Source organism: Crinia signifera, chromosome 1 (assembly GCF_055691185.1).
Source record: "Crinia signifera chromosome 1, ASM5569118v1, whole genome shotgun sequence".
NCBI lineage: Eukaryota > Metazoa > Chordata > Amphibia > Anura > Myobatrachidae > Crinia > Crinia signifera.
The window spans coordinates 208,543,464-208,557,665 of NC_139217.1; the positions used below are offsets into that span (position 1 = coordinate 208,543,464).

General features: G+C 45.1%; 1 protein-coding gene across 3 annotated transcripts in view; it reads left to right on the forward strand.

Annotated features, from left to right (window-relative positions):
• The window catches only part of PIK3R2 (phosphoinositide-3-kinase regulatory subunit 2), a 94,785-nt gene that overhangs the window by 67,761 nt on the left and 12,822 nt on the right, over positions 1 to 14,202 (forward strand). For all 3 annotated transcript variants that reach the window (XM_083179226.1, XM_083179224.1, XM_083179225.1), the window contains exons 9-13: positions 5,381 to 5,479; positions 6,323 to 6,503; positions 6,633 to 6,758; positions 6,842 to 6,984; positions 12,476 to 12,652. In XM_083179226.1, coding sequence (XP_083035352.1) covers positions 5,381 to 5,479; positions 6,323 to 6,503; positions 6,633 to 6,758; positions 6,842 to 6,984; positions 12,476 to 12,652 — 726 coding nt within the window. The remainder of the gene's footprint in view (positions 1 to 5,380; positions 5,480 to 6,322; positions 6,504 to 6,632; positions 6,759 to 6,841; positions 6,985 to 12,475; positions 12,653 to 14,202) is intronic.

Sequence of the window (14,202 nt, forward strand, 5' to 3'; positions counted from 1 at the left end):
TTTTCGTTTGGTGCCTGCAGGATGCAGACGCACCTTTTATATCACATTGGAGGAGGAGCTTACACAGGATGCATCTGAAGATGCTAAACTGTGCATCCACCATATTAAACAAGCAGCTTCCTATATTATGGAGGCCATGTCGGATGCAGGCACACTAGCAGCCAAGGCATCAGCTAGCTCGGTTTTAGCACGCCGCATCATTTGGTTCAGGCCTTGGAAGGCGGATTTGGAGTCCAAAAAGACTCTGGAGTTACTACCCTTTAAGGGTGAGACACTCTTTGGAGAGGAACTTAACAAAATCGTAGCCTCTTTGGCTGCAGCAAAAACTGCGTGCCTTCCGACGGCCCTCCCACAAAAGCCTAGGACTACCTTTCGGTCCTTTCGTCCGCAAGGAAAGGCCAGAGGTCAGCCTTTTACAAAGTCTCCCTCCTCACATAAACCCGGTAAGGCAAAACCAAAGCAGGCTTGGGCCGCTAGACAGGCCCCAAACAAGCCTGACAAACCATCTGCATGACGGGACGGGCCTCCCACAGGGAGAGCCCCAGGTGGGAGGCAGACTTCTTCACTTCACACACCAGTGGCTGTCCACAACAAAGGACGCCTGGGTGAGAGAAGTGGTGTCTCGGGGCTACTCCATATCCTTCAAAAGGACGCCACCCAAAAAGTTATTTTGCACGGGCCTCCCACACGACCCCTTCAAAGCAGACCATCTGCAAAGAATATTGCAGTCTCTGCTACAGTCTCAGGTTATTGTTCCTGTACCTTCCCACCAGAGGGGACAGGGTTTTTACTCAACCCTCTTCCTAGTCCCAAAACCAAATGGGACGTTCAGACCCATTCTGAACTTAAAGGCACTCAACAAGTCAGTCAGAGTGTCCAAGTTCAGGATGGAAACGTTAAGATCAATAATCCTGGCTCTGGAAGCTGGAGATTACGTGGTCTCCCTGGATATTCGGGACGCGTACCTCCATGTTCCCATCCTTCCAGCACACCAACAGTACCTGAGGTTCGCGATCCAAAACAGGCACTTTCAATTCAGGGGCCTACCTTTTGGACTAGCCACTGCCCCAAGAATCTTAAAAGATCATGGCGGTAATGGCTTCCCTCCTCCACCAGCAGGGCATCCGAGTGTTACCTTACTTGGACGACCTCTTGCTGGTGGCGAAGTCTCCGGAAATCCTGCTGTTGCATCTGCAAACAACAATTGCAATTTTATAGGACCATGGGTGGCTCTTAAATTGGGAAAAGTCCACTCTGATTCCATCGCAACGCATGTTGCACCTGGGAGCTCTTCTGGACACCAAGGCCCTGAGGCTGTTTCTTCCACCGGACAAGAGTGCTGCCTTACAAGAGCACATCCGCAAATTCATTCTAAGCCCAAAGGTCACGGTCCATTGGGCAATGAAGATCCTGGGCCGGATGGTGTCCACTTTCGACATGGTCGAGTGGGCCCAGTTCCACTCTCGCCCTCTTCAGCGTCTCATCTTGAAGAAGTGGGACGGCCTGACTCATCACATCAGGACTACCTCCTTCCAACTGACACAGGAAGTCCAGGAATCCCTCCAGTGGTGGCTTCAAACGCAACACCTGTCAACAGGTCGACCATTCTGGTTCACCGAATGGCTGGTCCTCACAACCAACGCCAGCTTGCGAGGTTGGGGAGCAGTAGTAAAATCCCAATCCTTGCAAGGCGTGTGGACAGTGCAAGAATCCAGACTATCCATCAACGTCCTGGAACTGAGGGCAGCCTACAACGCCCTGGTCGGATCAAAGGACCTGCTCCAAGGCAGGCCAGTACAGATTCGCTTCGACAACGCCACGGCTGTGGCGTACATAAACCGCCAAGGGGGCACTCGAAGTCTGGCGGCCCTACAGGAAGTGTCCAGAATCCTGACTTGGGCAGAACAGAATCTTTTGGCACTCTCAGCTGTCTTCATCCCGGGTGTCCTGAACTGGGAAGCGGACTTCCTGAGCCGTCAGGACATTCATCTGGGGGAGTGGTCTCTCCACCCAGAGGTCTTTGCCACTCTGACAGACAGTTGGGGCGTGCCGGACGTGGATCTGATGGCGTCCAGACACAACCGCAAAGTGGAAAGGTTCGGAGCAAGGACAAGAGACCCTCTAGCCGACTTCACAGACGTTCTAACAGTTCCATGGAGATTTCATCTCCCTTACGCATTTCCTCTGGTCAACATGATCCCCAGGATCGTCAGGAAATTCAAACTGGAACGCGGGAACCTAATTCTGATAGCCCCATATTGGCCACGCAGGCCTTGGTTCGTGGATCTGCAACAGATGTCTCACCAGTCCCCCATTCCATTGCCACCTCGGCAGGATCTGTTATCCCAGGGTCCCTGCTTACACCCGGACCCTCAGCGTCTGTCTTTAACGGCGTGGCGCTTGAAACTACCCTACTAAAGCAGAAAGGGTTTTCCTCCAGAGTGGCTAGAACTATAATCCATGCTCGCAAACCATCATCTTCCAGAATTTACTACCGGATTTGGCACACTTTCTTTTCTTGGTGTACCACCAGAAAGTACAACCCAAAAATTTTCAAATTGTCAAGGATTTTGGCATTCCTACAGAAAGGTCTGGACATGGGACTGAGACTGGCGTCCCTGAAAGTCCAGGTCTCAGCCCTATCAGTCTGGTTCCAGAGAAAAATTGCACTTTTATTAGATATTCGCACTTTCTTTCAAGGAGTAATACATCTCCAACCACCGTATACTCCTCCTACCATGCCTTGGGATCTGACACTAGTATTACAGGCATTGACCAAGCCACCCTTTGAACCATTACAGTCAGTGGATCTTAAGTGGCTTACTGTAAAAACAGTTTTCCTCCTGGCAATTTCTTCTGCTAGGAGGGTTTCTGATCTTTCGGCTCTTTCATGGAAACCTCCCTTCCTTATCTTCCATGCGGACAGGGCGGTCCTGAGGACCAAACCGTCGCACCTTCCTAAAGTCGTCTCCAGGTTCCATCTGAACCAGGAGATAGTGGTGCCGGCTTTCACGTCAGAAAATTTGTCTCCACAGGAACATCTTCTGGACGTGGTCAGGGCCCTGACCATATATGTTGACCGTACTAGGGCGGTCAGGAAATCTGACTCTCTTTGTCCTGTACGGTTTTCATAAGAAAGGCTGGCCAGCCACCAAGCAAACCATAGCCCGCTGGATTCACATGGCTATTCATCAAACGTATCAACTGGCAAAGTTACCTATCCCTGTGTCCATTAAAGCACATTCTACCAGAGCGGTTGGTCCGTCTTGGGCAGCAAGCAGAGGAGCTTCTGCCGAACAACTGTGCAAGGCTGCAACGTGGTCATCTGTCCATACCTTCACTAGATTTTATGCTTTTGACACGTTCGCCTCCCAGGATGCTTCCTTTGGTCATCGGGTTCTTCTGGCACCTCAGGCAAATTCCCTCCCTTGAATATACGGCTTGTGACATCCCCGATGTCCCCTGTGGGACCCATGGACCCTGAAAAGGAGAGTTATGGTAGACCTACCTTTGTTAACTCCCTTTCCTTGAAGTCCATGGGAACCACAGGGCGCCCTCCCTTTAATTTTGCTACTGAGGTATCCCTGGAAGTGATATTATCATTGTGACCCGTAATGACCATAATTTAAGTTCATGTCAACTCTATCGTATGTACGAGTGTATGGGCATGTGTGCCTCCTGTCCTTCTCTCTTCTCCGCTTCCTGCTTAACGGCTTGTTACTAAAAACAGGCTAGATGAGCCTGGAGGCGGGGCTGTAGGGGAGAGGGCCCGGGCATCCTGGGAAATCTTTAGAAGCTTCGCTGATTGGTGCCTCGGACCCCCTGGATCCACCTACAACCCCGATGTCCCCTGTGGTTCCCATGGACTTCAAGGAAAGGGAGTTAACAAAGGTAGGTCTACCATAACTCTCCTTATCCTTTTTAACTTCTGTCCTGATTGACAGTGCAGTGTGTATTTCCCTTTATACAACCTTTGATAGAATGAGACTACTTAGTCCATTGATTCCCGAACATGGTTCTCAAGGCACCATAACAGTCCAGGTTTTAAGGATTTCCACGAAAAATAACTTTAGTGACTTAATTAGTTAATCAGCCAGTTTCATTATACCATCTGTACACACACATGGATATCCAGAAAACCTAGACTGTTAGGGTTGCCTTGCGGAACCACTGACTTAGGTCGGAATTAAATTTTACTCGTTATGCTAATGCGCAGGGTTAATTATCACTTAACTATTTTCGAGCATTAAAAGATATAATCTGGGTTATGTGCTCGTTCCTGTTTGTAAATGAGAGAGCAGCACCTGAAAACAGGCACTTTATTGGGGATTTCTCTTCAGACACACCATTAAATGCAGTCAGCAGTAAATTACCTCAGATAATTGAATTCCCCGAAGTCTATTTCACTTTGTTTCATTAAGATTACTTTAAACACAATAAAAGGGCCCCATACATCAGCAATTAATTGTGACAATTTTCAGATATGGAGGTGATTGCCACAATTAATTTTAGATGTGTGGGCTCCCCCTTTTGGCAATCCCAATCAAAATCGCCAATCGATTGCTTAATCAGGTTTTTAAACATGCTTAATAATCTGGTATTATCTGCAGATCTTTTTTAGATGTGTGGGCATTCTTAGTCTTGGTCATCACAAGACCAAATGGTAATCTGCATTTATGCATATTCACTGTACAGGTGTAGGCTCATTTGCTACACGGGCACTACTATTGTTCATGTAATGGGCCCCATACATCAGCAATCACAATTTATGGATTTCCAGATCCAGGGATTTTTTGGCCAGATAAATGGATTTTACAATCTATCTGACTTTGCCCACACATTACAGATTTATTTCAGTGATCGGCAGATTTTTCCATCTAAAGATTGCATCTTCATATCTGGAAAATGCCCAATCGATTGTCATTTCAGCTTTTCATAATGTAAATAGATGAAGAAGACGAATTGGGAATGCCCACACATATAAAAAAAAGATCTGCAGATAATACCAGATTATTAAGCATGTTTAAAAACCTGATTAAGCAATCGATTGGCTATTTTGATTGGGATTGCCAAAAGGGGGAGCCCACACATCTAAAATTAATTGTGGCAATCATATCCATAGCTGAAAATTGTCACAATTAATTGCTGATGTATGGGGCCCTTAACAAAGCTATATCTATGAGATTTACCACCTGGCTGTAGGCCGCAGGAAGGGAACAGTTCTCTGACCGCTGTTGGGAGTACTGGATTGTAGAATTGTTTTTACATTCAGTTGGTGAGAAATAGTGGAACATGGAATAAAAGCAGTTACATAATTTGGTATAAGAGGTGTGCAAATGAAGCATAAGCATGTAATGTATCGCTTTATTTCGGTTTTCAGAGAGGAGGTGAATGATAAACTGCGGGACACACCAGATGGGACTTTTTTGGTGAGAGACGCTGCCAGCAAAATTCCAGGGGAGTTCACGCTTACTCTGAGGTAACCACACTTCTTACATGAACTGCGAATGCTCATAAAATGTTTGAAATAACTTCCTGGAAATGAATGACTGAGTGTTTATAGAAAGAGTTTTCTCAGCCAACCATTCATATGGAGAGCGGAATGAAAGCAAGGCAAGCATTTCCCTCTTTCTCCTCTGCAATCTGATTTTCCCTAAGTAAACGAGTAAAGGGTGAGCAGAGTCCTTGAGTGAAAAAGTTCAGCTTACTTGGCACCCTACAGACCGCCTCCACAGGAATGTTTCCATATACCAATACATTGTACATTTCTCCTGGCAGGGAAAGCACATGCAGAGCTACAAAGGCAGGTTCTTTTTGGAAATGGTGGTGACAGGAATTGAGCCAACTTGTAGCAACTTGTGGGAAACGGAAGCAGAGATCATGAATAAAACAGAAAAAAAATGTTCTATGTATACATTTCATTTCTCAGTGCTCATCTGAGATGTGTTGCTATATAACCTTGCAACTCGATACCTAGCGGTTGGGATTTAAGTATGATGACCAAAAATAAGCACCAATAATGATAATGGGTCTTATTCAGCATTGGGCACAAAAGTCAGAAAATAACGAGCTGGCAATTGCAGTCGCAGCACAGGGTGGACAGTCTCATGCTGGCTGGTCTTGACCTGGTGCCTTTAGCATGTTTATAGCAAACTTGCAGTTTTGCGATTTTCAGCAAACCTGGAACTGATGCTTATAAGGCCCAACGTGTGCAATGGTTTCTAGTTAGTGGTTTTTTTAACTGGTAAATAAGGTAGCAGACGAGGGGAAAAAAATCACAAGCAGGATATTGCTACTGACACTTATTGTATTTGCCTTACAGAAAGGGTGGAAATAACAAGCTGATCAAAATATTCCATCATGACCACATGTACGGTTTCTCAGAACCCCTAACTTTTACATCTGTGGTGGCTCTAATCACACATTATCGACACGAGTCATTAGCGCAGTATAATGCAAAGCTGGACACCAAATTGCTGTACCCCATGTCCAAATACCAGCAGGTGAGCTGTTAATGCTTCTAGTAATTCTAGAGTTTCTGTATCATGCGTAAAAGACATTGGTTTTCCTCAAATGCTCTCTTCTTTCTATTTTAACCTTTGTATATTTGCTTTTATTTTGTGAAAATGTAGGACCAGATTGTTAAGGAAGACAGTGTGGAGGAAGTAGGAGAACAGCTTAAAATTTATAACCAGCAGTACCGGGATAAAAGTCGGGAGTTTGATACGCTCTATGAGGAATACACCAGAACAACTCAGGTAATTTCTTTGATAAGATCTGCTGCAAAATGCATTTGAAGGTTTTGTTTCTTCTCTCAAACTTTCTTTCCCATGTTATACAGGAACTGCAGATGAGGCGCACGGCCATCGAAGCCTTTAAAGAAACCATCAAAATCTTTGAGGAGCAGTGTCAGACGCAAGAAGCATTCACCAAAGACTACATAGAGAAGTGTCACAGGGAGGGCAACAATCAGGAAATTGAGAGGTGAGAATCGTACAGGAAATGTCTCCTTTCTCCCGTCTGAGGGATAGTGCTTTACTCTTGTGTGTAGAAGCTACTGGCGCTAGAGTTGGCACTCCTACCGACTAAAACCGGTTTCATCCTCTTCACTTCTGAACCCATCCACCAATTGCATTGCAGTTTAATTTTTTTTTTTCTCATCCGCAGTTGGGGACCATTTACAGTACATGATAATAAAATGCATTGTATTCTATACTGCAAACAGCTATTAATATTGTATCTTCAGTGCGGCTACTAATCTTAATGGATTAATAAGTGTAGGCAGTCATTCTTAAAGCACATATTTAAACTAGTAGTAGGCCAATCGCCTAATATTTTCAAGTAATGTTATATGATCTTAACATTCTCAGAACTGAACACAGCAAATTTTCATCAGGTTAGAATAAGTCCAATTTTGTTTAGGGGACCTGCTCTGTGGGTTTCACCACAGTTGCTTGTGATTATGCAGTCAATAAATGGCTGTAATGACATTTCATAAACCCTGTAGCTGTTAAATGGAAGGTGTATGTCGTCGATGACAGACTTAGTTTCTTTAGGTTGTTGCTAGTATTTGGGAGTTATTGGTAATGTGGGTATTGGTGAAGGGTCAAATAAGACGATAGCCATTACGTGGCACCATTTACTTCATTTCTCTAAATGGAAACACAGCTACTTTCTCACTAATGTGTAACTGGTGAGATTATCATTACCAGAGAAAGCAGACTTGGCTGGCTGCTGAACAGATTTCACCCGGGACATCATGTCCTTTATTGTACATTCCCAATATATTCAGCACAATATGAGCACATATCAAAACTTTCCTTTTATGTAATTGGTAATCCTGGATCACGTATTTTTATCATACATACAAATATGTACGCTTTTTTAATAGCAAACTAAAGAACAAATTGTTTAAATTGTGTGGTACTTGTGTGGTTTTACGGCGGCAGCTGGCTGACCGCTCCTTTCGGGTACCCTCGCGGGGCTCGGTGGATAGTTGGGGGTATGAACTCTCCACGTCGGCATGCAGTTGATTTTAGAAAGTGTGGCGAGCGCGAGGGGAAGCGGACCAAGAAGGAGCAGGCGGCCAGCTGCCGCCGTGAAACTACACAAGTACCAACTGTGTTCATGAATCATATGCTATTGTTGCTAAATTAAATGAGATCTGTAGACACCTTATTTATGACTGAAATCCTGTTGCAGCTTGGTTAAAGCAAATGTCAGATCCATAACATAATGGATTGTTGGCGTATTGTTATATATAAATATAGATCCTTCCAAACCAAACCCCTGTTACTGAGAAGTTAATCATGCTGTTCTCATTATATCATATATTATAACTAATAAAATTTTTTGGGTACTTGTGTATTATCTGGGCGCCCATCGCATACCACTAATTAAGGTATGCGAATGGGCCCCGATTTCCAGGCAGACAGACCCGCACTGTGCGATAAAATATTGCATCGCATGCCATTAGAAATGGCATAGGATGCGATATTAAATTGTACAGGCACCCTAATGGGTGATTACTATGTTAAATGCACCCCTATTGTTAACGCGACCCCCACTATCAACGACCACCCGAAGCGTGGCGAGCTCAGCGGTATGCGTCCTCCGACCTTTTCATACCCCCACTATCCACGTCGGCGTGGAGTTGACTATAGATAGTGTGGCGAGCCCGAAGCGTGGCGAGTGGACGCGGATTACTTCACATGTAATCCGCGTGCGCTTGCCACGCTTCGGGCTTGCTGCGCTCGCCACACTATCTAAAGTAAACTCCACGCCGACGTGGATAGTGGGGGTATGAAAAAGTCGGAGGACGCGTACCGCTGAGCTCGCCACGCTTCGGGTGGACATTGATAGTTGGGTGGCGTTAACAATGGGTGTGCATTTAACATAGTAATCACCCATCAGGGTGCCTGTACAATCAAAAATCAGGTCCAATTTGGTCGCATCGCAAAAATTCGTTCAAAAAACAAGGTTTTAAAACCGGAAACAATTTGTGTACTATCTCCGATATTGAATTTGAATGCCAAGCAATCATTTTCTTGCACATATATATTGCCAGTTACATATCATGTCACCAGTAGTGATGTTACATATGTCCCCAGTGAGTTTTTAGCAAAAAAATTAAAATGTCACTTTCTGGAATGTATGGTTTTCGGAATAATTCGGATAACGGATACTCGGATACGGGATACTTAACCTGTATGACTTTAGTTATGCTGGCCACACATCAGACCAACTTCAGACCAACTTTTTTAAAACCCTTCAAACCTCCAACCATCCAACTTGACAGTCCAACTAAAACAGTTCCCCACACATCTAACCAACTTTTCTTCCAACCAGCAAAGTTTTTTTTTTTTTTTTTAAGTTCAGCCAACTTCTGTCCAACTTCTGATGTCACAGAAGTGGGCAGGGAGTGCCTGCCTGTTTTAAATATTTTTTTATTACAAAATTTGTATTTTTTGGCGTTAACTACATTTCCAAACACAGTTGGCCTGTCTAGGAAAGTTTGTGCTGCACACCAGACACGAGACACACTAGAAGACATAGGCCTCAATATCGTTCAGAAGCCTCCATCTGAACGATATTGATGCCAATATCTTCTAGTGTGAATGGGCCTTAATGCTGAATCAGGGCAGACTGCTTTTTTTTTCTGCAGCCTTCAACACCACTATAAGAGAACATTGTATTTGTTTGTTGATACATTGAAAATTGAGCACTTAACTATGTATCATTTATGAAAACATTGTTGCAATTATGTGATTGTTAGGTAATGGTAATCTCACTGCAGCTAAAAGCCATTCATTATTTGTATTTTTCTCTTTTTCTAAAAAAAAAAATTGATTTGATGTGATGGCAGACACAAGAGGGTGAGGTGAAGGCAGGCGGGAGGGGGTGAGGTGACGATGGACTAGAGGGTGTGACGGGGGATGTGGGACAGTGACAATGGGGGGCGCAGGGATGGGCAGCAGGGACAGTGACAGAGGGGGACAGCGACAGTGGGGACAGTGACAGCGGGGTCAGTGATGGCCTAGGACATGAGGACAGTGACAGCGGGCACATTGACAGCGATAGACGTTAGGGCAGTGAACGCGAGGGACGTGGGGGGCAGTGACAGTGTGGGGGGTGCGAGATAGTGACACAACAGCGACAGAAGGGAACTAAAGGACAGTGGGTACAGTGACAGAGTGGGACACAGTGACAGAGGGGGACAGTGGCTGGTTGGTACGATATCATTCTTATGTGTGGCCGGCATTACAGTGTGAGGCCAGTTACTGTGGGCTTGCTTCTCCTCTGGAAGAAGATAGAAAGGCTAGAAGATCTAGATAAGCTTAGGGGCAGACAGGGCTGCCAAGGTCTCCACAAATAGTGCCGCATATCTGAACGGCCACAACCCCAAATACCCACGAAGGGCTGTAAACATTGTACTCACACTGTTTTTTTGTTTTTACTTCTGAGTGGAACAGCTCAATTTTTTAAATAACATTTTACCATATGCAAGCGCTTTTATTTAAATAACAAATCGTACCACATAGAAAAAGCTGCTATTTTGAGCGCAGACTACACTTATTACGTATTTTCTGAAATCTCCTCTGGAACCAGCTCTGCACCCTTCTTACCTCCTACATCATATGGTCTTCCCCTCCTACCTCTCAGCTTCCCAATCACAAAAATAAATAATACTTTCTCATTATATATATATATATATATATATATATATATATATATATACACATACATTACATATACATTCATACATGTACATACATTGAAAAGAAATTTTGGTGATACAGTAGGCATGGTGCTGGGTTGACAGCACTTGTGGCCTACATCACAGATGTAAATCACACTCACTAGAGAGGTGGAACTGGTGGCTATAAGGAAAGTTGTTACTATCGCTAAAGGCATCAGATTTCTATATAAATTTGCATATACATTTATAACCATTTATTTTGTTTTCAAAATACTCATTCCCTATTACATTCCAATACTTTAAAAAAAAACCTCTGCATTACATACACAAGCATCCACTTCATGTATGAAAATAGAAAGTTGTGAAACACACACTGGTGATGGTGAATACTGGTGATGGTGCAGGGGGACCATGCTGCAGGGGGATTGGGGATGCTGACGGGGGGGATGGTGATGGTACCGGGGGGATTGCGCTGTGGGGGGGACTGGGGATGGTGCCGGAGATCGCAGGGAACAGGACAGGGAGAGACGTGAAGTGCATAGGCAGCGGACAGGGAGCATAGTTGGAGGGTGCGTGTACTGATCGCGGGGGTTAGGGGAGTCTGCAACGATGAGCTGACTCCAGTACCTGTCACAAGCAGAGGCGGTGCAGGCTCTCTGGGACCCGGCTGGTGGCGGCTCTGGGGGGATGGTGCGTGGACCTGGCGGCTACAGCACAGCGGCGGCACCTTGACCTTGGTGCCGGTAATGACAGGGGTGCATGGGTACCGGAGACTCGGGTTTTGCCAGTAATAGGGGGGGTTGCGACAATTGCGGGGGCGGGTGTCCGTGCTTGCCGGGTGTTTGCATTGGAAGTGGGGATTTTGTGCTGCTGCTAGTGGTTAGGAAGGTGCCATGGCACCCTGCAATGCCAGCGCTGCCTGCACGACACCCTCAGGACTCAGCGCTGCCTGCAGGACACCCTCCCTCAGGACCCTGCAGCAGGACACCCCGGGACCGGCGCTGATGACAGGTAACTACCACTGCCAGCGCAGATGTCATCTATGCTACAGTCAGCACTAGGTGACAAGAGTAGGCGGACACTGCTGGTCAGTGTCCGCCTACTTATCGGGCAGTTGGGGGAACTTTCCCCACACATCAGGGCGATCAGCTGGGAAAAATCAAACAGGTTTGATTTTTCCCAGCAAGTTGGAACGACCGTTTTGGGCCGTTTATCAGCGTTTTTGCCCGTGTGGGAGCAAACGGCTGATAATCGTTTGCTCCCACACACTAGAAAGATTATCATTCCAAACAGCCAAAAGTTGGCTGGTTGGAACGATATCTTTCTGATGTGTGGCCAGCATTAGAAAGGACCCAGAACTCTTAAATGCTGTTCTTCATGGAGCCTCAAGAGGGCAGTACATGGATTCTACTGAACCTACAGGAAAGTTGTCCATGTGTGGAAAATGAAATTGCAGCAGCCAAAAGTATAGCTGGGCACCTTTTCTTAGTTCCCGCAGGGTTCATATGAACACGTGATTATCCTTAGAACTTTTCACCTGCTTTCATAGCACATGGAACCAGGAGAGTCTGTCCAGCTCTCAGGGATGTAGCTAGAACTTTGTGGGCTCCACAGCAAAATTTTGAAGGGTCTCCCCTTAGCTGCCCGAGGCCCATAGCTTCAGGCTAGTACCTATCCCGAGGCTCAAGAGATATGAAAGCAATGGTGCTTTTTGTCCATGCATATTTGGATTTTGTTATTTTTCTCAAAATAATCTCAGCTACTGTTCATCCACAGAATCAGGATTAACTCTGAGAAGCTTAAATCTCGAGTGACCGAGATCCATGATAGTAAAAGTAAACTGGAGCAGGACTTAAAGAAACAAGCAACTGAAAACCGTGAGATTGACAAGAAGATGAATAGTTTGAAGCCGGATCTGATGCAGCTGCGTAAACTTAGAGACCAGTACCTGGTGTAAGTATATTATTCAGTATTATGGTTCACTAATGGGCCCTACACACATAGCGATGTGTGTAGGGCGACCTAGCTAGGCTAGGTCGGGCTGTGCTGCGCCGCTATCGCATAGCACACAGAGCTGACAGCCCACACACAGAGCGAGCTGTCAGCTCTGTGTGCAAAGCAAGCAGACAGCGCCAGTGTTCTCCGGTGGGAGAACCCTGCCGATGCCGAGATTGATGGACACTGTCCATCAATCTCTGCCAGCGATAAAGACGCGCTGGGACGCGCACTGCTGCCGATATAGCCCCCACACATACACCGATGTGAGAGCATTTGCTAAGCGACTTTTGCCAAACTAAGCAAAATCGCTTAGAAAATGCCTTAATTGTGTACATTTTATTAATCATATATGACCATCAATACAATTGAATACAAATGTATTACTTAGCATTTTTCTATATTGAATAATAAATAAAAAAAGGTTGTCTAATTTCATAACGCCAACAGAAACATAACACAGTATTAATTGAGAAGTAAGATCTAGAATACAGGAGGCTAGGGAAAGGAACAAGGTACAGTACACTCAATTCTCCTATCCTTACATCAAGCCTCATGGGGCGTGGCTCAGAGAAGGCAGCGTTTCTCAGCTCTCCCGCATCCATCCTGCTGCTTATCCTGTTTTTGGAGGAAACCCCAACTATATTGCAGATGTAAGCGTAGCCTGCATTCTGTGGCCCCATCTGAGCTAATTTACCGGACTCCCGATCAGCTGCCACTGTACACACGGGACAAAAGTTCACCACGGCCAAGATCTGTGGTGTAAAGTCCCTGCACGCGGTGGCAGTTTCTCTGTGTGGTGTGCGACTGGGGCTGTCTTCTCACCCTGCTGGTGTGTGTGCCTCCGCTTCTCCTTGGCGGCCTCTCCCGACTGTCGTCTGCACTGTTTGGAGGGTTGATCTCTGGTTTTCTTTTTGCTATTGGCTACATAATGCTTGGATACATATACTGTACAATGTATATAGGGTAATATTTTTTAAAGTACATACCCAGATTTGAATATTTTTCTATAATGAGCAATACTTCGCTGTATATTCCTAACTATCCTAAAATGTCGAACCCAAATGGTGCCTTTGGGGGACAGCAATAATACATCTGTCATAGGAATGTTTTAATTCCCGAACTTACCACTCAAATATGTGCGTTGCTACATAACTGTTTTTAGTTTTATTTTTCGTACTGTTTGGCGGATCTTATGCTAACTAAATTGCAAAACTCTATAAAAATTATTGAACTACATCAAGCCTCATATTTAACTGGCTAATTAAATACAAACAACCTCGATCTAAAGTGTTGTGAGGGTATACACCGATATATTCACAAAAATGTTTTTGTACAAAACAAACAGGTTAAAAAAAAAAGATTGTTGTTGCTGCAAGGAGAAATTGAAGTGAATCTGAAAAGTGATATTCAATTCTTTTGCAGCACATTATAATACATGTGGCATTTATTGATGTGGATCATCAGGTAATTAGGTTGACAGTCTATAGGTCGACCTCTATTGTTCG